This window comes from Littorina saxatilis, linkage group LG1, assembly GCF_037325665.1.
Source record: "Littorina saxatilis isolate snail1 linkage group LG1, US_GU_Lsax_2.0, whole genome shotgun sequence".
Taxonomy (NCBI): Eukaryota; Metazoa; Mollusca; class Gastropoda; order Littorinimorpha; family Littorinidae; genus Littorina; species Littorina saxatilis.
Window position 1 is genome coordinate 29,264,339 of NC_090245.1, and position 27,066 is coordinate 29,291,404.

The window sequence follows — 27,066 nt, forward strand, 5'->3', positions numbered from 1 at the left end:
AAGAGCCTGGTGTGAATTGAAGAAGACACGGGGTCGGTTATCAGTTTACTCTTCCTAAATGTGATACAAATTCAGTGATCCGTATCCACCCCACATTGCCCCCAGCTGGGCTGACCAGGGAAGAGTTAATTTCAACGAGTAGTTGTGACACCCTTCAAACAGCCAACAGGGATAGACGTGTTCAACAATGCCCGGCTCAATCTTGAAGACTACTCGAATTTGGACAACCCGCCATCAACGAGTTTATTGGTCAGCCTTGGGTTTGTCTCAACCAGTGATGCGTTGCTGACCTTGCATAACATGAACGGACTTTGTATTGCAATCACGAACAAAGAGTTATCTAGAAACACCCGGATTAGACAAAAATCATCGAAATTGATGATCGGCCAATCGAAATTCAGTTTCGTCTTCGGGGGTCCCAATTTATATGCCCAGCAGTCAGTCTTGGTGGTCATTACAGTCCTTGCCTTCCCCCCGAGATGACATGGATCTGCCACCCAGATATGGTGAGTTTTAACCTCATAATTATGATCTTGATAGTTTGCTCACTCACACACTGAGTCTTGGAATATAAGTGTTAACAGCTATGGAAGACGAACGCACACGGAGTATTTCCTAGAGCAACTCTTCCCCTAGAAACATCTTCGGAAAACTAAGGTAACCGTTTTCATTGATTTTCATCGATTTCTCTGTTTAGTTGTTTACTTGGCCGTGTTTCCTTTGGTTTTCAATGAGAGTTCGTAACTTGAGCGTAAATGAAAATGAAGCAAAAGCTGAACATGTATGCAAAAACCATGGTGAAATACACTGATGCCGCGAAGATTATCTTCATATTTTTCCAAACTACATGTATCGAGACCATGATAGAGTTAGGGGATGAATTAAGCTATCGGTCAAATGCGTGCAAACGAGGTCACAACATTCAGCAACAACAGCGCAACCATCTGAATCTTCTAGTAATTTCTCGAAGTTTGGTCTTTTAATTTTGATTACATTTTATACTAGCACTTTTCACTTGCAGCTAATATCGTATTCACCATTCGAAAAATCGCTACTTCTGAGACAGACTGTTGAGATAGCAAGCATGATCTTACCATTGAATCGAAAGTGGCCACACTGAATAGGATACTTAAACTACACCCTGCAAAGCCTGTATTCTTCAGTGTAGCAGTTCGATAATTCTAAACACCCTTTTATTTTGCCTATATCGTAACTGAACCCTATGATGGTGTATTATGTTGAAGGTTTTAAAATCTCACGAGGAAGGAATGTGCATGCGACTTATTTTTTTCCGGCTTGGTTCCAAGCACTTTAATCCGCGAGGCTTATGTGATGACTTGATTTCGAAAGTAGGTCGAAGTTCCACTGGTATTCTAGTTTAGAGCTACAGACAGAATCCTCAGTCTCGACACAGTAAAAGGGGTTAGACTGAATTTGAGTTGCCAGCACTTGCGTGATAAAAAAGCAATGTAATAAGAAAATAGTGAAACGAAGAACTTAACATCTCTACCATCTCTGGCCCGATATGAAATATCGCGATTAACTCAGTAATAAAGCAATGGCGCGTGTCCATCTGTACCTCGCAGTACACTAAAGTCTCTGTGTCTGTGAATATATTCATCAGAGCGGACTTGGCTGCGTATGACAACACAACACATTTATCAGCTGCTACGATATTTTGGAACGCGAGATGTCTTTGTTTCGACATAACGGTATGACTATCGTCCATCTAATATGAATTCATTTATTGGGTGAAGTGACAGAGTCCCAGCAAAACTTAGCACTGTCAGTCGGTTCTGCCCTGACCCGGTTGAGATCGCATGAAACTGTACGGAAACAACGTAGAACCGTTATGAACATCGTTCCTTTGTGTACTCTCACCGAAGGCAGCCCGCTGCTAGCACGCGAGAAGGGTTTCACAGTCTCTCGTGGTCAGGCTTTGGGGTCTTTGTTCCCGCGAACGGGCTTGTCAGCAACAAAGAACTCGGCCTTTTACAAAATAAATACGGCATTTTTCTATGCATGCGAGGGCTTTTCCTTCACAGACAAGCACAGTATGGGGATAGATGTGAACGTACAATCAGCTGTTTGGATAAATCGTGCGTATTTCATTCATTCAGAGCAAACAATGGTTTTACGCAAGGACAAGGGAGTTTATGACTCATCGGCCATTTTCGTGAGAGCTTCGGATCTTTCCGTGAGATGGAAGAAAACAAATCGATGCAAGCCAATCATCATTCGAGATGACGCTGAAATCGACCAATCAATGTGCCCCAAACATACCTCGTGGTTTTTCCAACATGGCGGGTGAGTGGACTCACATCGTTTAGTTTGTTTCTTCAAATTTTGAAGTCATGCGTGGTACTTACTGAATTTGTTTTCTATTTCAGATATCGACTTATTTCAAGATGATTCAGAGGATAACGTTGATGATGGTGAGTGTTGCGTTTTATTTATATTTGAATGTGTGTCACGTCTCTTTGGCGTGGTTTGAGATTCGCAAAATGTGCTCGGTCCAAGGATTTCTTGTCGTTTCGCGCCGTAACATGCTTCTAAACAATGAAAAGGTCACATGATTAGAGACCTACGCCAAATAATATTATATGTTGTATTGAATCATAGTGTATATGAATGAAGACATGCAATGTCAGCGTTACACGTGAAATTTTGGCTCGAAATTCAAACATAACAATGACGAAAGCTGAGAAAAAGACACCATGATGGAGGTGGTCATGTGACCAGAGAGGGGTTTCCTGACGACCTTTTGAACTTGGCCTTCTTGCGCGATTCCCGCCATTGCCTAGGTTTTGAATGCTACCCGAGGTATCGACGGCATGCGGCTGCTCAATTTTACTGCGTTTCAGGTAAACCTGTGGTGATTCAGACTGGACGATAATTACTACCATTGTTTGTGAGTCAGGCAGTGACTAATTTGTTGCATATTCATCGCGGTTCTGCAGTGCTTGGGGAGAGAAAGTAGGTCAGACAACTCTCACGCTTCGGACATTTTTTTCGCTCTGTGTTCAATGGAGTCCGCAAAACGCGCCAAAATCCTTCGTGACGCTGTTGCTGAATTTATTCAGGTACTGACCGCACAAGTGTAACAGAATGTGAAGACAAGTGAAGCAAGGAAATGTTTTAGGCATGCTGCATGTTCATGTCTTTGTCTTGAGTGAATTTTGCGAGCAAGAAACACACGTGGTGGTCGAGAGTGGAATGAAAATTGTTTGTTCGTTCAGTGCAAAGGTTGGCCTTCGCCTTTTGGAAGTTTGCTGACAAATAACGTTTAGCTTGGTATTTGGCATTGTGGTTTTGTGTTATACGCTCAAAGGAAATAAATAGTGAGAAATGTTTGGCCTTAGAACTCGTAGTGTGGAAGCAGTGAAGAGTACTCACCACCCTTGCTAAAAGTAAAAAATATGTTGTTGGGTTGTGGTGATTTTGTAGAACAGAAAGCGCATGCATGTAGTCATAAGAATCGGATTTAGCCATGGTGTGGCTTAGCTTTCATTTTTGTGTTTGTGACCTGGGTGGATTCTGTTGATTTTAATTTTGTTGTTGCTGTATTCAATAGCCTATGGATTTGACGATGGCATGGGTGACAACGATGAGAGCCTTACCCCACTCCAGCGCCTTGAAAAGTACATGGACAGCGACAATATCTTCAACAGGTAAGTGAGGATTTTTTGCTAGCTGATTAGACAGAATGCAAATCTTTTATCTTGATAGTTGGGGGTAGGGGAAGTTCAGAACACTGCTTTAGCATTTGGTGTGTTTTTAGTTTTTGCTTTGTTAATTATGGTGGTTTTTTTCCCTATAGATACTGCAACAATATGCTAGTTACCAGTGAAATATGCATTGAGAGTGAAAGTTGTGTAAGTATTGACCTTGTAACAGCAACACTGAGCTAAAGACTGAGCATTGCAGGGTAGGGAAAAAACATGCAGAAAGAAACGAATTCAAACCCACATTCTCTGTGCACATGGATTATGTTTTGGGGTTTGTTACATTCACATTTTTCTTCTTCTGTTCTATAACCCAGGAAGTAAAAGGCAAATTGTGGCTCATAGCTTGAACACATTGAGGGCAATTGGAGACTACTGGAATCTGCATTGCCATACTATTTTTGTCTACAGACAAATGGTGGCACGCAGCATGCTGGACACACTGCGGGCAGTGGGAGATGACATCGATAACTGCATTGCTGTACTGGACGCCATGGCTAGGATCTCACAGGATACAGGTAGGTGCAGGCCTCTTGGGGGGGTGCTTTTTATTTGCAGGGTTATTTAAACTCAGCCTGTAGTGGAAGTGAAATTTGTGGCTATAAATGCAACTTTAATAATACTGTTACTGTTTTCAAGCGAAATATTATTTTTACAATGTATGTATTGCCTAAATTATTTATTGTAACCTGATGTACAGGAATAGAATTGGTGAAAGTAAGTTAATTTGTTCATTAGACTTCCATTCTCAACAGGACATTGGGTAGATAGTTGCTGTGCGTTCGGCTTATAAAGTACTTGGTGTTCAGGATTGGTTACTTTTGCAGAGCCTTCAGTACGATCCGAGCTGATGGAGCAGGTTCCCCACATCGCTGTGTACTGTCAGGAAAACAAGCATATCTTTGTTGACGCCATGCCCAACTACATTCTGCCCATGGTAGTGCGCTACCTAAATGACGCTAATAATCAGGTAGGGGGTAGTCCTCACATGTTGTGATTTTATGTTCAAGGTGTATTTTTTCCACACAGAAGTCAATATTGTGTCCTTCCTCCGAAAACGGCGTATGGCTGCCCAAATGGCGGGGTAAAAAACGGTCATACACGTAAAATTCCACTCGTGCAAAAAAACCGAGTGTACGTGGGAGTTTCAGCCCACGAACGCAGAAGAAGAGAATATTGTGTCAAAAGATACTTTTTTTTTTTTTACATTTGACCAGCTTGGGGTCAGAACATTGCGTTAACTAAGACGGAGGTCTGAGAACAACCGTTCCAATATTTGCAACTTTTTGACTAGGGTATTCATAGATGTTGACGCTGGTTGAAACATCACATATTTCAAATTAAAAATGTTAAGGTAAGGTTGCTTACTGGTTGGGTAAGGGGGACGACACAAAAATCAATGTGCTAGAATACATTCGATTGTTTTTTACCATTTAAGCAGAAATCCTAGCATAATTAATATTAATTTTATATTTGGAAAGTTACTCCACTGTTGGTAGTTAATCCACTTGGTTTTGATTAGGTACATGTTTTATTTTTTGTACCCTCTCCTCTGTGTTTGCTGATATTTGTTTTGTTTTTTTAAGGTTCGGAAGACCAGTCAGGCTGCATTGTTGGTACTGCTTGAACAAGGTCTTGTTGAAAAAGGTGAGTATTTGTTTGATTTCAATGTTTCTCATCCTAAGTAGTACTCATAAAATAATAGTTTTTTTTAGGATAGACTGATCAATTCGATTAGGTGCACACCTAATTCCGCAGTATGTTATATGGTTAGATGTTTGGAATTTTTTTCTTGTTCTCAGCAGCATGAAATGGGAGCGAGATCGTAATGAGAATTTCTTTGCTATGAGAATTTTGTCAGTCTCTAGTACAGCATAAATGTTAAATATCGTTATGGTTTATAATTTTGGTGTGTATTTTTCAGAGGACATAGAGCAACAGGTGGTCGGTGTCATCTTGGAACTGGCCAGTCCTAGCAGTCTGGACGACTATCGCACAGAGGCTGTTGCTGTAAGTTTTTTTTACATCACACTCTTCCTTGCAGTTTTCATCCATTTACTCCATCTGATCACCAGTGTATAGTGCTTCATTATTCATTCCTTACACTGAATGGGTATAGAGGATCATTTTCCACCGTCGCGATATAACCCATCGTGGTTGAAAACGAAGTAACACCAAATAAATTTTCCAGACCATTTCATGTACATATTTTCATGAGTAATCACTAATGAATCAGGAAGTTTACCCAAGCTGTCAAGATTACTGAGCTTTAGCTCACTGGATGGGCTGGTGGGTTTGTTTTTGGCTCTGTGTGAGTTGTCAAGCTTTGCTGAATTGGAGTTCATGGCTGTAACCAGTGTTCATGTTTTGGTGTGAAAGACATGGGTAGTGAGATGTGTTTGTGAATTCCATCTTATTACTCTGTCTTTTGCATTAAGGAAGTGAAGAAAACTGGGTTGACCACCTTCTCCTTTGTAGCTCAGTTGTTAAGTGCCCTTAGCTGGGCTTCGGTCATTCTCTTGACTGGAGCCGCACCTGCTGGGCTACAGCGTAGTTAGCTTGTTAATGTCTCTGGTTCTTTGAATAGTGTTTGGGCATAGTGATAGATCACTGGTGTTGATGTTGGAATTGTAGGAGGTCAGGATCCCTGTTGAAGAAGAAATAGCGTATGACAGGATCATCAATGTTGGGTGTTGTAGTAAGCCTGTAGGACCTATCACAGCCAAGTTTGATGAGCACCGTTATTCGTCTGCACATCATTCAACCTGAGGGACAGCACTGCATTTATACTGAGGGACAAGGACGATCTTTGAATTTTACCCAGGGTTGCCATTGCTGATGTTTCATGTGTTGTCTTCATGGTGCCAGATTAGGGTTATCCATGGAACGTTTCAAGTTCTTCATGACATCCAATTTTTCAGAAGGTGGCTTGAAGCTTTTGTGACAGAGAAAGTTGGTATCCAGAGGGAGATCTGTGGTAGAAGGCATTCTTAGTTGGTAGATCATGTATTTTCTGTTGTATGTATGTCAATAGATAGTAGTGGTAGAGATTTGATTGACAGGGTCATTGATGTTGGGTGTCATAGTATACCTCTAGGAGCTATCACAGCCAATTTTGATGAGTCCGGTTCTTCGACCACACAGCACCACACCACTATGGCTACCGACCACAACCAACACTTCAAAGGATTTGATGGGAGATGATTGCATAGCGTTGGTTGGATTGGCTTGTTTGAAAAGGTCTCAATTTTACATGAGTAACTTTGCTGGGTTGCTTTCTTCATTCAATGCATCATGCTTTATGCGAGAGCAGTGACGCTAGTGACCAAGCGGTTGTGACGTGTGATTATCAGTCATATCACAGCCTGCTTGGATCATTAGAGTGCTGGCTCATTCCCTCCTGTTTTGCACCGTTTGGGCTTACAACAATGTCTGTTATTCAAGACTACAGTGTTGTCTGTCTCGGTGGTATACTTGATTGTTGATTGTAACTGGATGTGATTTATCTGTTGGTTGCCTTTGGATGTGATTTATCTACAGTTGTGAGTGTGGTGTGTCCGTCAAAGTTGTTGTGATGTGTTGTTCTTGACCATATCACAGCCAGCTTTGATGAGCTTGCCGCTCTTGTCTTCATCAAGCAGTGCAAGTGACATTTTTTAACTGTAGGATCATAGAGATAGTTCTACAGGCTCTGTGGTTATAGGCACAGTGTGAGAGGCGCTGGAGTTATTATACATGAGAGTAGACAGGGTTTTCGCCAATCTCGGTGCTTGATAATGGTAATAGGGCAAGGGAGATAATAGAGCTGTGACAGGAGAGCGGTCAAAGTGGTTGGGACGTGTTGATTCACTCATATCACAGCCAGCTTTGATGAGCTTTCCTGTTCAGCGCACCAACTTGTTACACACAAAAACCTACTTACCTGCTTCATGGCAAATGTTTTGTCTTATGCGGCGGAGTTATGTTGTGGCAGTGACGGTGAAACGACTGGTTAGAAGTCGCATCAAAGTGTTGGTGACATGTTGCTTTCATATCACAGCCTTTGGTGAGCTTTCTTTCACGGTACTCTCTTCTGTTTATTAGTACTCGCTTGCTGGACCCTGGTTCGAGGTCGTGGGTTCTCTTATATTGAAACGAGGCTTGCTAGCTTGGACTAAGACTGAATTACTTGTCAGAGATGTCATCAATGGTTTGGTGACATGTTGATATCCTTCATATCACAGCCTTTGGTGAGCTTTCTTTCAAGATGCATTCTTCAGTTTATAGATTATAATTTGAATTACTGCTCTGCTGTTCTTGTAGTGTCAGACTTCGAGGAAGACTAACCCGGAGTATGGATGGATCATTTGTTAGTGATGTCATCAATGGTTTGGTGACATGTTCATACCTTTCATATCACAGCCTTTGGTGAGCTTTCTTTCAAGATGTATTCTTCAGTTTATAGATTCTCATTGCAATTACTGCTCTTGTGTTAGACTTGGAATAAGACTAGCTTCCCAGGACCGGCACGGTTGGCCTAGTAAGGCGTCTGCCCCGTGATCGGGAGGTCGTGGGTTCGAACCCCGGCCGGGTCAAACCTAACACTTTAAAATTGGCAATCTAGTGGGTGCTCCGCCTGGTGTCTGGCATTATGGGGTTAGTGCTAGGACTGGTTGGTCCGGTGTCAGAATAATGTGACTGGGTGAGACATGAAGCCTGTGCTGCGACTTCTGTCTTGTGTGTGGCGCACGTTAAATGTCAAAGCAGCACCGCCCTGATATGGCCCTTCGTGGTCGGCTGGGCGTTAAGCAAACAAACAAACTAGCTTCCCAGGAGTATAGATGGAAAATTTGTTAGTGATATCATCAATGGTTTGGTGACGTGTTCATACCTTTCATATCACAGCCTTTGGTGAGCTTTCTTTCAAAGTGTTCTTCAGTTTAAAGATTCTTAATTGAAGAACTGCTCTTGTGTTCTTGTATTGTAAGACTTGGAGTGAGACTAGCTTCCCAGGAGTGGATGGATCATTTGTTAGTGATGTCATCAATGGTTTGGTGACATGTTCATACCTTTCATATCACAGCCTTTGGTGAGCTTTCTTTCAAAGTGTTCTTCAGTTTAAAGAATAGATTCTTATTTGAAAAACTGCTCTTGTGTTCTTGTATTGTAAGACTTAGTGTGAGACTAGCTTCCCAGAAGTATGGATGGATCATTTGTTAGTGATGTCATCAATGGTTTGGTGACATGTTTATACCTTTCATATCACAGCCTTTGGTGAGCTTTCTTTCAAAGTGTTCTTCAGTTTAAAGATTCTTATTTGAAATACTGCTCTTGTGTTCTTGTATTGTAAGACTTGGAGTGAGACTAGCTTCTCAGGAGTATGGATGGATCATTTGTTAGTGATGTCATCAATGGTTTGGTGACATGTTCATACCTTTCATATCACAGCCTTTGGTGAGCTTTCTTTCAAAGTGTTCTTCAGTTTATAGATTTTCATTGAAGTACTGCTCTTGCGTTCTTGTAATGTTATACTTGAAGTAAGATTAGTCTCGCAGCAATATGGATGGATCATTTGTTAGTGATGTCATCAATGGTTTGGTGACATGTTCATACCTTTCATATCACAGCCTTTGGTGAGCTTTCTTTCAAAGTGTTCTTCAGTTTATAGATTTGTACGTCTTTTATGTGTGTTGTGTGTTGTAGAGTGAGACTAGCTTCCCAGGAGTATGGATGGATCATTTGTTAGTGATGTCATCAATGGTTTGGTGACATGTTAATACCTTTCATATCACAGCCTTTGGTGAGCTTTCTTTCAAAGAATTATTCCATTCATAGATTCCTACTTGACAACTGGCCCAAATTTCCTGTAATGTCTGTAGGGTTTGCTAACTATGAGTAAGACTTAATTACATGTTAGAAATGTCATCAACGGTTCAGTGACATGTTCATAGCTTTCATATCACAGCTGTTGGTGAGCTTTCTTTCCTGGTATGGTCTGCTGTTCTTACTTGGTCATTTTTGCTTCCTGTGTAGTTGACTGAGGTAGAAAAACATTTACTGGAAGTTTGGGCGAGGATTTTTGATGTAATGCATGATGGAACGTGTTCAGTTCCATTTCTACCTTCATTTGGAGTGAACAAGAGCTGAATTAGCTTGGTATTTGACTGATTGGTTTAGAATGGCTTCAGTGATTAGGTGACATGTTTCATAGCACCTATGATTTTTGTGATTGGATTTTAGTTTCTTTCTCGGGGTTCTGCAGTAAATATAATCTGCTATTGTATCTATGGTCCTTGAAAAGTCGGTGAACACAACCAGAGTAGTTAATGGCATAGTTCTTTTTTTTACTGGTTCATTGGTATTATCTTAGCATATTACATCACCATTGATGCATCTCCATATACTCACTAATCAGTCGCCCACCATTGTCATCACTTGTCAGAAACCGCATCAAGAGGCATGTGAAATGTTTTTTCCTCTCATATCACAGCCTTTTGGTGAGCCTTCTAACACAGTGCTTACTGCTGACTGCAAGGGAACAAAAAAATTGCAACATTCAATCAATATGGGGGAAAAGTTCAGGCACAAGCAAATGATGGCTTACGTTTTGGCACAACACAGTTGATACTGGTAACATTAAAAAAAAGGGGGTAGGTAAGTTGTAAAAAATTGGTTTTTGCCCACAGTTGATACTGGTAACATTGAAAAAAAGGGGGGTAGGTAAGTTTTGTAAAAAATTGGTTTTTGCCCATGCCTTAGCTTTTGGTTGCTGCCCTACACGCCACCAGGCGTGAAAGGCAGTAAGTAAGTAAGTTAGCTTTTGGTTGCGCAAGTAGAAGCCCTGTAGCTAACTGATATTTGAGGTTTTTTGTTTAAAGGGTTAGATATCCTACAAGTTTGTGGAAACGTAATACTTGGCAGGTGCGAATCTCCACTGGTTAGAGATGGCGCCAAGGGGTTTGTGAAGTGTTGTACAATTCATATCACAGCCTCCTTTGGTGAGCTTTCTGCCAGCCTCTCTCATCCTCACCGCCATTGACGTTTCATTGTTCCATTTCATAGTCACTATGTAGCATCATGACATACATCCCATTTACCCATGCCTCACCAAGTACCCATTCAGTTTAATATACCTGTATGCTACACTGTGTATTAGTCATTGGTTAATGAGCCTATTTTAATTTATGACTTAGTCAATTGTGGAAGTTTTTCTCGACTGATTCTGCATGTGATGGTGATCAAATTTATGATGGCCACTTGTGTTAAACGACATTAGGTATGTACTGGTGGTCAAAAGGTCGCATGATTTACTGTAGTTATCAGGATTGCATTGTGCATAGTCAGGTATGGTTAGTTCTTCCATGAGATGCTGCAAATTGTTCTGTATAGAATTCGGTTGCTAGACTTCTTGTTATGCAGATAGTTGTTCTTAGTGCAAGTGAATTTCCCATCAATAGCACTGCTTTTGGTCTTTCGTGAGATGCTGCAATTGCTTTGTGTGCAACTCTGTTGCTGGATTTGATGGGGATTTATTTTTTATTTTTACGAAGGGATGGCACTGGATGTCAGTGGGACTGCTTCTTGCTGTGTTGACTAAAAGTGATTGGAGAATCAGCCAAAGTGGTTGTGATATGTGGTTTTTGACTCAAATCACAGCCTGCTTTGGTGAGTTCTCTGTCACATGGAACCTCTCGCACATCGCACATCGCTGGTTGCTATGTTGTTTTTTTTTTTTTTTTAGGTGGACCAGTCTTTTTTTGCTGGTGGAAGGTTATTGGCTTTATCTAGTAAAGGGTTTGTAGGTGGTTGTCCAACTAACAGCACTTGCGTGGGGTCCAGATCTGTGAAGAGTAACAATGCCCGCTAAAGTGGTTGTGACTTTGTTGTTTTGATCAAATCACAGCCTGCTTTGGTGAGCTTTTTTGCTCCAGTTGCTACATGCAAAGGAAATGAATACAAGTCGCGTAAGGCGAAATTACTACATTTAGTCAAGCTGTGGAACTCCAGAATGAAACCGAACGCACTGCATTATTTTACAATGACCGTAGTCCGCCGCTTGTGCATAAGAGTGAAACTGACAAGCCTGTTCAGCGCGGTAGTGGTTTCGCTGTGCTGCATAGCACGCTTTTCTGTACCTCTCTTCATTTTAACTTTTTGAGCGTGTTTTTAATCAAACATATCATATCTATGTTTTTGGAATCAGGAACCGACAAGGAATAAGATGAAATTGTTTTTAAATCAATTTCGGAAATTTAATTTTGATCATAATTTTTATATTTTTCATTTTCAGAGCTTGTTTTTAATCCAAATATAACATATTTATATGTTTTTGGAATCAGGAAATGATTTAGAATAAGATGAACGTAAATTTGGATGACCAAAGTCATTAATTTTTAAGCCACCAAGCTGAAATGCAATACCGAAGTCCGGCCTTCGTCGAAGATTGCTTTACAAAAATTTCAATCAATTTGATTGAAAAATGAGGGTGTGACAGTGCCGCCTCAACTTTTACAAAAAGCCGCATATGGCGTCATCAAAAGTATTTATCGAAAAAACGTCCGGGGATATCATTCCCAGGAACTCGTGTCAAATTTCATAAAGATCGGTCCAGTAGTTTGGTCTGAATCTCTCTACACACACACACACACATACACCATGACCCTCGCCTCGATTCCCCCTCTATGTTAAAACATTTCGTCAAAACTTGACTAAATGTAAAAACCAAGATATCCCGACTTGTCATGACCAGCTTAATGATTGAGATCAGAATCGCCGTGACCAAAGCTTGTTAGTAGATTACCATCGATTGGCATATTTCATGGCAGTTATGGTATCTTTTGTATTGTATGGAGGTGTTGGCAAGCTGGTGCCTGTTGCATTGTGTTCGGAAAATCTAACGAGAACAATCTGATACACTGGTCCATTCAAGTGGTTGTGATGTGTTTGTTAATACCATATCACAGCCTGCTTGGATGAGCTGGTTGTGTCATTTGATCTGCATCTCGTGGTCCGTTGTCTTTAGAAGTTGAAAGTGAATTTTTGCATCTGTTAAACTTGAAGTCATTGTTGGGTACAATATGCTTTTTATGGTACTTGTTCTTGGTGCAAGGTACTGGTAATTGATACAGTAGCTGTTATATGAACACCAGCCATACACATAATCGCTGGGTTTTCTAGTTAGCATTTTACAGCATTCAGGTTTACATGTTTATAATGTGAGATTTTCTTTCCAGCAGAAGACAGAATATCTCTGTACTGTGCCATCAAAATTGCTGGGATGTGTTGTCACACAGTTCATATCACAGCAGCTTTGGTGAGCTTAGGCAGAGTAATTACATCCAATCAACGCACTACAACTTGTTCAGTATTTGAGTTTAAAATAGATAGATTATGAATTATGGGAGAGAGCAAGAAGGTGTGTGTTTATGTATAATGTGCGTGTTCATTTTGTTTGTGGTTTGGGCATATCAAAATGACTGAAGGAAATTGTGAAATGACCCTTTGCCATCATGTCTGTTACAGTTGATGAGCAAGATGGCACCACTACTGGGACGTGACATCACCGAACGGATGTTTCTTCCCCGTTTCTGCGAGATGTTGACAGATCCCTTGTTTCATGTTCGTAAGGTGCGTATTTTGTTTACTGTGTGTGTTTCTACATCCAGAGGTTTTTCTTACAGATGGCATTCTTTTCATGCATTATAACAAGTCGCGTGAAGCGATCTTAAAACATTTAGCCAGTTTGTCATCCTAAAACTAAAAGATTAACACACACAAAAACAGCCAACACAATGACCTCGCTAGCCTAAGCCCAAAGACTTAAACGGGCCCTAGATTTTTCTTCTATTGAGAAAATTACAATTTGCGTTTTGCATATGTTTATGAGGGAAAAGTATGTAAGGCCAAACAAAAAAAAGGTCTGTTTACGGTAACCCGACCGACCCTAGTTTTTAGGCCCGACCCTAATCTTTTTTTTGGATTGTCTGGGGGGAAAAAAACGCATCCAAAATAGAGCTGTTTGCGCTCAAACAGCAGACGACAGAAGGGAGGTAAGCTCAAAGTACTGTTTATAGTTATGTTGGGCAAAACAGGGATTGATGAGAAGAAATGAACTGTGAAACATCATAGAGAGGGGAGAAGAAAAAAAAAAAAAAAGCCGACCTACCGACCCTATTTTTTCACCCTATGTTACCGTAAACAGACTTTTTTTTTTTGGCCTAAAGAGTCCCTAATGGAGACATTGCATGGCCTTTTCCCCTTTTGAAATTCATTTTAATGACGTAGTGAAAAGTGTGTCAAATCATTTTAGCATTTAATCACCCTTCCCTCTTGGTGATGTGCAGGTGTGTGCTTCCAATTTTGGTGAAGTTTGCAATGTCGTGGGAGTACAGAACAGTGAAGAAATATTGGTAAGCCAACATTTTGTGCTTTTTAAAAAACCCGTTTACATTTACCAAACAGGGTGAATTTTCCCAAACATGACTTTCCCCTCCACATGAAAACAACAAATCTAGTGGAGTGTGAAGTTGTAATGGCTAAATTAACCACAGAAGAGTGTTAAAAACAGGAACAGTATTTTGTTCACAGTAATCTGAATGCTCTTTTGAAAGGACATCATCAGAAACACACAAGACCATGAAGCTGTAGAGTCTAAATCAACCATAGAAGATTAATGAAAACAACAAAAATATATAAAAATCAAGCATTCTCTCTGACCAAAGTAATCTGTTCAATGCTCTTTAAAAGGCATTTTACCTTTCAATAGGTTATTGTGTAGGTCACTCAACCAAGACTTGCTCATTTGTGCAGCTTCCAAAGTTCTACAACCTGTGCATGGATGGGGTGTGGGGCGTGCGCAAGGCGTGTGCCGAGTGCTTCATGACAATCTCCTGCGCTTGCTCGTTAGAGACTCGAAGACAGTGTCTGGCCAAGCTGTTCGTGGATTTACTGTCGGACCAGTCTCGTTGGGTTCGCATGTCGGCATTCCAACAGCTAGGACCTTTTATCTCGACATTTGCTGACCCAGAACTGACCGGGTTATACGTTGCTGAAGATGGGTCTGTCATTCTGCGGGAATACAGGTAGGCGACTTCATTTCCTAGCAAGCTGGATTTCTGGAAGCTGACAAGACAAAATTCACAAAAGATTATGTGGTAGTTCTTATTATTAGGGTGGTCAGTTACTAATTCTCTTTTGTTTGGTTGTGTGTATTTAGTGGGTGAACAAGACTGACAGATGTGACTGTTTGAAGAGTTGTGCACTCGATAATTGCTCATGAAATCCTGTGCACAAGATCTTCCGGATAGGTTTGAAATACTGTCAATTTGTTTTATTAAATTGAACAGAAGTTAACTCTGAGAATGGCAGATATGCAGGAAAAGGTTTCATTACCTCTTATGGTACTTTATTTATTTATTTATTTTTAGAAGAAAGATAGCTTGAGGTAGGGCTGACTGTTGACCTTGGTGTTGCAGTGACGGGGAAGAGATGGAGCAAAGAGATGACACAGACAAGGTTGAACACGGGGAAAGTGGGGAGTCACCTCTGAACGAAGCTGAGGAGATGGACGTTGTGCTGTCTGACAATGAGGAGGAGGGTGACAAGGATGGGTTGAACCAGGGAATGTTGGTCATCTCTTCTGACAATGAAGACCTGTCTCTGGAAGAGCTACGATCGCAGCACCTTCAAAATCAGGAGAGTGGTGATGTTCCGCAAAAAGCTGGGAAAAAATCAGACTCTTCAGAAGCGACTAATGAGAGTATAGAAGGTGGCGTAGGTAGTCTTTCACTAGATGAAAACACAGTAGTTACAGCAGTCCCAACTAGCAGTGGTAAAGAAGCTGATTCTGATAGTGCAGCTCCACAGAGTGGCGGTGTCGAATTGGTCAGTAGTGATAGTCCCAGCTGTGATAAGTGTACAGAAAATGACCGGCCCAAGCTTTCTGCAGAGGAAGAAGATGACCTTGACAGAGCCTCAATGGTTTCACTGTTATCATCTGATCCTGACTCTGACATCACAGTGCCTTCCCAGAATGCTTCTGCTGCCAGTGAAGAGGATGTGTCATCCTCCGCCACAACAGCGTCCAAAAGCAGTGGTGATAAACGAGTGCATGTTCATCTGGACAACTCCAATTTCAATGCCTTCCAGTACTGGCGGTCACCCCTGCCTGAGGTGGACATCGACTTTGATGTCATCAATGGGGCACCGGCCAATATTCATGTTGTGGCCAAAGTGAGTTCAGAGAGCTTTATTTCTACCAAGATGTGTGTGTGTGCATGCACAAGCATTATCCTTCACCATCCCAATATGACTATTTCGTTGTCATGTGCCAAGCTTGCATAAATGCATGGGTGGGATTATTCTGGAAATTCTGATTCGTAATGTCTAGTGACGTTTTTGTTGTTAACCATACAAATCCTTCAGGATTCATGACATTTTTCAGTCCCACCCATGTAAATGACATATCCTTTGATTGTGCGTTGTGTGGAGCGGATACTGCATGCTAATTTTTAGATGCCCATCAGAACCTGGATGTTTAACTCTTGGACCTGACAGATTTCTTTCTATTCCTCCTTTCAAACATCTTATTGCACTAATTTGGAACTGTTCAAAAGTTCAAAACTCCTGTCAAATTCAAATCTCCACGAGCATAACACTGTTTCAATGTTTTCTTTTGAGACGGGTAGTCTCTCTCTACAAATACTGCAAGAGCTTCAGAGGAACTGTCTGTCAAACCAATTTAATATGAATGCAGATCACAGAAACTATTAGCAACAGATATATTTTGCATTTATATTAAATTGAACAAAGGTACAGTTGTCACCTGCTAATTCAGAAGCTGACATAACATGCTATGGGTAATAGTAAAAGTTGTCATAATCTGGCAAACTTTGTTCTTGACATTGGCAAGTTTATTTTTGCATCCCTGGTGCTGGTTATGATATGAAAAGCAGTGATGAGCGAGTGTCTAGAAATTTCTACTTGCCCAATATTTGGTCTTTTCTCCTCTATAAACTCTGTCGGCAACATGCATCACATGTGACTCTTATATTTTTTTTATTCAGACTGACAAAGTGAGTACCTTTTGTATACTTTGGATTTAAAAAAACACTTTGTACTTTGGCCATTTACAATTCTCTTTTCTGATTTGAAAAGCACACGAGAATGTTTATAAAAACGTTTAGTGATATACCTGCTTTTTTTTTACATTTAGTCAAGTTTTGACTAAATGTTTTAACATAGAGGGGGGAATCGAGACGAGGGTCGTGGTGTGTGTGTCTGTCTGTGTGTGTGTGTGTAGAGCGATTCAGACTAAACTACTGGACCGATCTTTATGAAATTTGACATGAGAGTTCCTGGGTATGATATCCTCAGACGTTTTTTTCATTTTTTTGATAAATGTCTTTGATGACGTCATATACGGCTTTTCGTGAAAGTTGAGGCGGCACTGTCACGCTCGCATTTTTCAACCAAATTGGTTGAAATTTATGTCAAGTAATCTCCGACGAAGCCCGGACTTCGGTATTGCATTTCAGCTTGGTGGCTTAAAGTTAAAAATTAATTAATGACTTTGGTCATTAAAAATCTGAAAATTGTAAAAAAAAATATTTTTTTTATGAAACGATCCAAATTTACGTTCATCTTATTCTCCATCATTTTCTGATTCCAAAAACATATAAATATGTTATATTTGGATAAAAACAAGCTCTGAAAATTAAAAATATAAAAATTATGATCAAAATTAAATTTTCGAAATCAATTTAAAAACACTTTCATCTTATTCCTTGTCGGTTCCTGATTCCAAAAACATATAGATATGATATGATTGGATTGAAAACACGCTCAGAAAGTTAAAACGAAGAGAGGTACAGAAAAGCGTGCTATCCTTCTCAGCGCAACTACTACCCCGCTCTTCTTGTCAATTTCACTGCCTTTGCCATGAGCGGTGGACTGACGATGCTACGAGTATACGGTCTTGCTGCGTTGCATTGCGTTCAGTTTCATTCTGTGAGTTCGACAGCTACTTCAAGTACTTGACTAAATGTTGTATTTTCGCCTTACGCGACTTTTTTCTCCTTCACTGCAAGTTTGTGAAAATGGTAAACTATTTCTTTTGCTGTAGCAGTGTTTTCCCCAGGATATGCTCCTCACTCCCATTTGAACACCTAATTTTTGAGGGCAAAACCTTTTTCTTTCATTCCTCAGAATAGACCAGGGCTCCAATCATGATCTTGTAGTGGATACTAAATCTTATTTACCATTCTGCTATATTCAAAGTACAGGTTCTTACACATTCTTGCAAAAATCTGCTGTTGGTGGCCAGGGCTGTCATTTCGTCATCTTGCTTTTCTTTTTCTCACTTTTTAAGAACCCCTTTTGTATATTATGAGTTATTTCTAATATGCTGACTGTTAGCAAATGATAACAGACATGTCGAGAAAAAAGATATCAAGCATGAGCCTTCTAGGTGAATGCTGATATCGTTTGTGAAACATGTCTGTTATCATTTGCTAACAGTCAGCATATTAGAAATAACGGTTTTATAACCAAAAGAAATTTCGAAGCGACCCCACGAATTGGACAGAACAGTCGCAATGGGAACTTGAGCGCTCCTACCTGATTATGCCTGTCAGTCAAAGAACTCTCGTGACCTGGGTCAGCCAATCAGAGTAACACACCTGACGTGATAAATAGTCACAGGTCAAATGCGTTTGACACACAACAATCTCACAAGATAAACCATGTTGCTTCGCTTTTTCTTGTTGAACAGAGAGCGACAGATTAAGAACCCACTCCAGACGGATGGGAAATGACGTAAAGATACATTTGACGTAAAGCGAGTGACGCAATTTCACTTGATTTTTCCGAACTTAGATAATTTAGATTTCAAGTGAGCGGGTCGGCATTGTACACTCAGTCTAAGAGGATGGGCGGTGCCTTGCTGTTCCGTAAAGCACCCAACCGACAAAACCCGCTCTTCGGTATTTTTTAGATAGAGTATTATCTGACAGCATTTAAAGTGTCATTCGTTAGAATAAATCACGCTGATATTGTTGATTTAAACTTTTACTTTGTCTTGTTAATTTTTAGCTTCATAAACAAAAAGGGTGAACGTTATAACATTTAGAGGGTCACCTAGAATCCATCCTGATTGGTCAAAAAGCCACATCGGGCACTGAATTGGTAATAAATATATATATGACTAAGTGCCAAAAGGTGCGCACGAAAAGCGGACAAAGGGGCTAAAAAATAAAAGTTGACAAACACGACTGATATTGTGATTTTTGTTAAGACAACAGATGCTGGAACCCAATTACGAAAAGAAAAGATAAATTTACCCAAATGATTTTACAAATAACGATAATTTTGTTCGTTATATCATTCAAAACGGCACTGAGTCATAGCATTAAGGTTATCTCGCACGTTTTTAAAGCTAGGGCTTTGAAACTTGGCACACAACCAAAGTATAATGACCTCCAGGTATGGTGCACATCACATTAAACAACATTGAATTTCAAGGTCACAGCGAGGTTAAATTTCCTTTGCAAACTGGAAAATTGTCGTTGTCACGTCTTACATGTTTTAATACTAGATCAGTTAGACTTTACACACTTCACATACTTTCAGCATTTTTATAAAACCTCATTAAAAGTGACCTGCTTGTTAATCTTTGTCAAAGTTCAAGGTCACAGCGGGGTCACATCTGGTCCAAATGTGGAATATTTTCAATTTATTCAGCGCGTTTATAGCACGAGCTTTGAAAATACACACAGTTCTAGTGTATAATGTTCACACACGATTAAAGTCTGGTTGAAAAAGTCAAGGTCACAGCAGGGTCGCGTTGAGGTCAAACATATACATTTTTCAATGAGGTTTTCTCATATGTTTTTGAAGCTAGGGCCTTGAAACTTGGCACACTACGCAAGTTAAATTAAACCTCATCAAATTCCAAGGTCACAGTGAGGTTAAAGATCCTTTAAGGATATTTTCTAAAAAAGGTGACCGCCTGGTTAATGTTTGTCAAATTTCAAGGTCACAGCAGTGCCATCTGGCTTAAACTTTGAAAAATTGTCAATTTCTTCAACTAGTTTTATAGTGTTTGAAGTCATTCACACATGATGAAAGTCTGGTTGATAAAATCAAACGTCAAGGTCGCAGCGGGGTCGCATTGAAGTCAGACACATACAATTGTCATTTTCACGAACGCCTTTTAAGCAACACCTTTGAAACTTCACACATTCCAAAGTTTTGATGTTGTTTGGTTATAATCAAAGTGTGGTCAATTTCCATGATTGAGAGCATTCAGAGGGGTCAAGTTGAGGTCACACAAAAGAGATTAAATTGTCGACACAACAGATGAGACTGGCTACCACTGTTTATTTTAATACACTTTTATGCAAATTTTAAATTGTGTTCAACCATATACACCAAACTCACCCAAACTCCGGAAACATCCAAGAAAAGGAAAAATGTGTCCAAGCAAGGAAAAACGCCATTTCTTCAAAGGCTGGAATAACTACAGATGCAGCCGCGTCATTACACACAATGCAATTACGTCATACATCATACATTTCTATGAGTCATGTTGAATGGAATGGTGGCATGTGCCTCTATTCTAGCTAACAACAAAGCTGAAAAAATGAATATTATCTGTTTGTTTTGTTTGCTTTACCCGTACGAGACCTTTCTGTGACCTTGACATGTGACAAGGATCTACCTTAACTTCTTTAAGTCGGAGTTGAGAGTTGTGTGATGTTTGAAGGCTCTCCCTTTAAAAACAACTGAGATAATGATGCATTTTCGTGTTTTTGATTTGCCCATGTGACCTTGAGATTCGACAAAGGTCAACAAGACTTTAACCGTGTATGGAGGCTATTAAGCCCAAAGATGTGAACTTTCAAGGTTCTTGCTTTGAAAAACTCTGAGAAAAAGGTTATGTTTTTTTTTTTTACCCACACGAGACCCTGCTGTGACCTTCACATTTCTCAAGGATCAACCTTGAATTCTCCATGTTGAACAATCATTAAGCAAAAGCGTTGTTTGAAGTTTGAAGGTTCTAGCTTCAAAAATCTCTGAAAAAATATGTTTCATCCGTTTTCTGAACCACATGTGACCCAGCCGTGACCTTGAAATCTGACAAGGGTCAACAAGACTTTTACCATGCATGGGGGCGATTAAACCCCAAATGTGTGTGAAGTTTCAAGGTTTCAACTTAAAAAACGTCTGAGAAAAATATACATTTTCCTTTTTGGACAATGTGTTGCACGCAAGACAACACGACAAACGCTCGTGTTATCATTCTTTTACTTTAAGGTCGACTTGCGTGCCCGCTCTTTCGCTAATCTCAATTAAAATTCATCTTAGAAGTTCGGTTTTATTACGCTTTTAATTAAGAAGATTAAACTAAGACAACAAATAGTTAGTTTTACCCATTAAACTCGATAAGGTAGTGACATTTTATGTTGAACGCAAGAAGGTGTCGCACGCAAGATCTGAAAAGATGTTGACGACATAATTTCAACACTTGATAGCGCAATCGTGGTTCGTGATTTCTTCACAAATTTTGAACACAGAATGTGTCACGTGGTTCCGTAAATGAAGTAGATCTTTGTACATGTAAATTTTGTTTTTAAAAGAAAATAACCGTTAATTACCGAACATTTTGTCGCACGCAAGATATGACGAAATTTTCAAATCGTTTTCAAAAATGCTGTTCAAAAGTTCTGCAGTCTTTGCTGGATTACTTGAAAGACAGCAGTTTGATACACCGTTATCGCTTGACGTGTCGACATCAATTCCAGAGTTTTTGAAAAAGAAATTTAGTAAATATCTGCGATTGAAAAATGTATGCCGTGATGACGAATCATCTTGCGTGCGACACCTTAAAATTCGGTTATCGAAAAAAAAAAATTCTCTCGAGATTTAGATTTGACGTTTGGTCTCGTCTGTAAAGCGATGTTTCAGGCATTCAATCAAACTAAATGCAATTCATTTGTGCTTCTTGTTATTTTTCTGTGGCATATTCAAAACACGAGGTATCACGATGTCCTTTTTCAGATGGCCGGTTTTGGCGTTATTTTTGACTTTAAACAAAGATAACTTCAAAACCGTTCAAGTCAGACACACGAAATTATGTCCACTATCTCTTCGCACATTCATCCACACACACACCAATTTTCAGCAGACACACGTTTTTAGAAACATTTTTATTGTAAAACAAAGTCGTCTTCTGTTCTGTGAGCACCTTTTGGCACTTAGTCATATATGGTCAAGGCTCTGGAGGTGACTCCAATGAGTGTGACATGCAAGAACAAATTTCAATGTTATTACAAGCTGACAATTTCCTGACAATTTACTAGGTATGGTCATGCTAAACTTCTACGAAAAATGTTTTTCACACTTGAGCCATCGTTTAGATGTATTTACAAAAATAATATCAATGTTCAAACATGACATGACGCCATCACAATTTCAGATTCAGGCAATTTAATGATCCAAGAACAAACAAAAAGAAATGTTGGTGGTGTTTCTTTATTGCTAGACCACACATCCATCAATACAAACAAGATAAGCAGGTAAGAATCTCTAATTGGGTCAAATACCTGAGCTTGAAATTGCTTAAACATAACATGACACCAAAACACTAAGTCAAAATGCAGCATGGAGTTCAAAGACAAAATACTATCAATACTAAGTCCAAAACAGAAAACATAGATAATGTTTGTGTGTCTCCAAAATATCATAATGAAAATACTAATTATAGTCATCAAATTAAATCAATAATAGAGCCATCCTTCACTGGATGCTGCGTAATACCCGAAAATGCCAAAAATTAAACCAAGAACACGCCCAAATCAATCATTTTGGCATTAAACAATAATAAAACATTGTTACATACATTATTTCCTTTGCCAAAAAAAAAAAAAGTGGATGTGTTACCTTGTCTTTAAATGAGAGGGAAAAAAGAAAAAGTAGCCATGCTTGAACATAACATGACGCCGTGACAAAAGATAAACTTACATCATCTGGAGCTATAGATGCAAATAAAATATCAAATTCAGAAGCCATTGTGTGCATAGCGTTGGTAGCTACATTGCACAGTTAACTGCATAGCCAAGTCACAACCTTAGAAAAAGTTATTCTGAAATTAAAACACTTAAACATAACTTGACGCCATGAAACATAACATGACGCCGTGACACAGTCTTAATCAGGCTAAAGTGGCAAAACCAAACATAATGAAAGAACAGGAGGACAGCTATCTACATGCAGCGATGGTAGGTAATTATTAGCCACCAAATAATCTGATGTGTAAACTTAATCTTTTATGTTTGCACAGAAAATTTGCTGTTTGAGCATAACATGACGCCATGAAACATAACATGACACCGTGACAAAAGATAAAATTACATCCTCTGGAACTATGGGTGTAAGTAAGCCATCCAATTCAGATGCCATTGTGTGCACATAAAAGGCTGCTACAGAGCTAAGTTTACTGAATAGGTGAGGGGCAACCTTAGAAAAAGTTTTTGTACCATGAAAAAATGCCCAAACATAACTTAAGACCATGTTCAAACCAATTAAAAGGAAAAAATGTATAGTCTACATTTACCTGTACAAAATGCTAGATAAAAAGGAAAGCTAGATGAAAATAGACTAAGAAACTATTAAAATTAAACTCAATATTACACTACAACACTGTGACAGTTCAAGCTGACATCGATGTGTTATGTTGTGTTTGGACATGGATCACACTAACTACAACAAAAACGTGGTTTCTATGGGGGGGAAAGTTATTTGAAACAGATAATATCAATATTAAATTCTACATCTGTTTTTCTTTACCAAAAATAAAATAAGTAAAAAACCGAGTGCCCAAACCTAACATTACACCAGCCGTGGCAGCAGAGATCGACTGTGCATAGCGTCAAGTTATGTTTGGACATAAAACTAGCACTCGGCGATCAGACACAATAAGGGTCTACAAGTTCAGACCCAATGATGATGTTAATGCATAGTATTCAATCTGCCACAAAAATTAGTGTATGTTAGAAGACATTTAGTTGAACGAGTTTAAACATAACGCTGACGACCTCGGACTTGGTGTAAAGTTGCGTTTGATCTCCTGCATCCCATAATATCAACCACGTATCTTGTAAATCGCAGTAAATGACTTTTAGGGGTACTTCACGAAGTGATTTCATGAAGGGATGCATCATTGATGGTTGAAAACGTACTTTGCTCTATCAAACCAAAAACGCAACAGTGACACCACATGATTGGCATGAATGCACATGACAAAGCAAAAATTGACAAATGTAGGAAGGAAGGAAAGTGTTGATGAAAGCACAATTATTCAGACAGGATCTCTAGTTTTATCAGAGAAACAGAACTCAGCACTCGAAAGCCTAATGTGGTCATTACTTCATATTCTATCCATAATTTCGCTGGATTTGCACAAACTCAACAAATGACGCCAAAATAAAAACCTTACCTTTCGGCCTATCCTCGGCGTCCATCGCGCGCTTTGTCTTCAAATGGCGCAATATTCTAAATTGGAGTGGTTTTCACTTCCATGCCGGATTAATCTCCAAAAAATTGAGTGAAAAAATACACATACATTGTTCCTTTTTCGTGTCCAAACGCAACGGTTTGTTGACACCATATCGCTTCCGCAAAATCAATGTAAATTTCTTGCTGCATCAGAGTTTAAAATGTTCGCTTGCTGATTAATCCAAGAACTAAAACATAAAATCTTTCAGATTAGAGGTTAATCACGTGTGTTGGATGCGGATATTTCTTTCAAGTTAACATCGATCGCTATCACCCAAACATGACACCACGCGTTGTGTTTGAGCACGATTGATGACGCTCTATATAAACAAGAAACGAACAAATATTTGACACGCACATAACGTCAATAGGAATTGGTAACGTTTTAAGAATTCGGAAATCAATAAATTGACTCTTGATTCGATCTTGTTATGGTGAAAAAAGCCGTCTGAAGTGACACACAGGTATGTCTGTCACGTTTTTCTTCCACCACGATCGTCGATTTTTCATTAAAAAAAATTGTTTTTTAATGACAGAAAGCAAGTTTAACTCATTTTATGTCATCACACGAAGCTTTGATTATATAAGAACAAGTGACAACAGTTTGATTTCATTAAATTCTTTATCTTCAACCTTAGAATCGCAGTCAAAAATGCCAACTGGTGATTTCTGCACTCGAGCCACCTCCTGAGCCTTGACCATATATATATGCCTGGCAACAGGTTGAAAATTTGGACTGCCACCTGAAATTTCGTTGTTTGGCTTTTCTTTTCTTTGATTTTGTCATGTATATATATATAAACCTAAATAAAACCATTAGTGCTATTTGCATGTAAATTGTTTTATTCCCTCAAGGGGTTAGTCTAGAGATGCTGGTTAAGCATGCTGTATAAAAGATAAGCTTGCACTAGAAAAAATAAAATACTGTGTATGAAGAATGTGACTAAAGTGAAAGCCTCCATTTGACCCAGAATACGATTTTTAAATTAGGTTTGTGTTGCTAATGTTGGCTTGTGTAACAACGGGGTTACTCTTTTGGTCATCAGATTACTATTTTTGAGTCACTTGAGAAAAAGTGACTCTATGTAATCGGTCAGTGTTAGTCTGTCCGGCCGGCCGTCCGGCCGACCGTCCGTAGACACCACCTTAACGTTGGACTTTTCTCGGAAACTATCAAAGCGATCGGGCTCATATTTTGTTTAGTCGTGACCTCCAATGACCTCTACACTTTAACGATGGTTTCGTTGACCTTTGACCTTTTTCAAGGTCACAGGTCAGCGTCAAAGGAAAAATTAGACATTTTATATCTTTGACAAAGTTCATCGGATGTGATTGAAACTTTGTAGGATTATTCTTTACATCAAAGTATTTACATCTGTAGCCTTTTACGAACGTTATCAGAAAAACAAGGGAGATAACTAGCCTTTTCTGTTCGGCAACACACAACTTAACGTTGGGCTTTTCTCGGAAACTATAAAAGTGACCGGGCTCAAATTTTATGTGAACGTGACTCATTGTGTTGTGAATAGCAATTTCTTCCTGTCCATCTGATGCCTCATATAATATTCAGAACTGCGAAAGTGACTCGATCGAGCGTTTGCTCTTCTTGTTTTTTTTTTAACTAGACCATTACTTTTGTCAAGTTTTGGGGGCAGAGGCAGCAATGAGATTTATTTTTTTCGTCGTGATTCATGTTCATTTTCTATACCCAAGAAGTTCTTAAAATCTGAAAAAGAAGGGGTGGATGGTTCGACAGAGTTCTTAAGAAGAATGAACAAGGCTGAAGACTTGTAAAGAAAACAGGGACGGGGTGAAAATAGGCTAGTCTGCCTTCCCAAAAAGTGTCATTTAAAAATCTCTTGTTTCTTAGGTGAAAGATGAGGAGAAGCACAAAGTGTACTCAACCCATGTGGATGTGATCATGTCTTCTGATGCTGATGACACCTCCAGCGGTCTGCACGAGATGTCAGGCGGCACCAGCCACCGCGACCTTGACCTGCAAGGGGTCAGGATCCACACAGCCAGCGTCAGCACCGTGAGCGACTCGGAGGAGATTGTTAGGAACATCGGGAGCACCAATGTCTTGAGCGACAGCTTCGGAGAACGTACGTTAGTCTAGGGTTGTCAAGGGTACTGAACCTTTGCCCCCGACTACTTTTTTCTGCTGTCTTGCTCCCTGTCTTCTTCGTTTTGCTCTGTAGACATTACAAACCAGCAGGTGTGCGTGTGGCTAGAACTGGAGATCTGTCAGCGTGCTGATTGTTCAAATGGGTGTGTTGTGGAAGTTCCGAAACAGTAATCCTATCATCTATGGTGCTAGTAGCTCCCCCTTAAACAATTCAGATTTATATTCCACATGTAGTATGTGCCATAACAATTTTGCTCACTTGAAGAGGACAGCTTTGACCTGCTGCAAAATGTACACAGTTTGATGATTTAAAGTGGGGGAAAAAGTGGATGTGAGGATCAGTCTTTACAGTAAGAAGACAGAAAACTTAATTATTTCAAAAAGAGAAATTCAGGTGTGGTGTTTACTATAAGAAAGACTAGAAGATAAGCTATGAAATGGATAAAACCAGTACAATCAAAACATTCATGGCAATTGTTTTAACAGGTGCATGAGATTAAGTTGTAACAAACTAACATCCTCTCCATAACCGTATTGGCGTTTACCGATATTTTACTGGTTGAAATGAGAATACCGGAACAAAAATGGCTGCCGGGATGACCTACCTGGTGTGGGTTTTTTGCTGGTAAAACAACAAAACCAGTACTCTTGGACTCAAATGCCGCAATGGTTCCAATGACC

General features: G+C 39.6%; 1 protein-coding gene across 1 annotated transcript in view; it reads left to right on the forward strand.

The window, feature by feature from the left end:
• The first annotated feature begins 2,283 nt into the window (after window positions 1–2,283).
• LOC138966449 (serine/threonine-protein phosphatase 4 regulatory subunit 1-like) overlaps window positions 2,284–27,066 on the forward strand; it is a 49,657-nt gene continuing 24,874 nt past the window's right edge. The window contains exons 1-12 of the mRNA XM_070338701.1: window positions 2,284–2,307; window positions 2,391–2,435; window positions 3,575–3,671; window positions 4,137–4,243; window positions 4,553–4,695; window positions 5,312–5,372; window positions 5,650–5,735; window positions 13,227–13,331; window positions 14,048–14,113; window positions 14,514–14,785; window positions 15,179–15,935; window positions 26,128–26,362. Of these exons, the coding sequence (XP_070194802.1) occupies window positions 2,301–2,307; window positions 2,391–2,435; window positions 3,575–3,671; window positions 4,137–4,243; window positions 4,553–4,695; window positions 5,312–5,372; window positions 5,650–5,735; window positions 13,227–13,331; window positions 14,048–14,113; window positions 14,514–14,785; window positions 15,179–15,935; window positions 26,128–26,362 (1,981 nt within the window). The 5' untranslated portion in view covers window positions 2,284–2,300. The remainder of the gene's footprint in view (window positions 2,308–2,390; window positions 2,436–3,574; window positions 3,672–4,136; window positions 4,244–4,552; window positions 4,696–5,311; window positions 5,373–5,649; window positions 5,736–13,226; window positions 13,332–14,047; window positions 14,114–14,513; window positions 14,786–15,178; window positions 15,936–26,127; window positions 26,363–27,066) is intronic.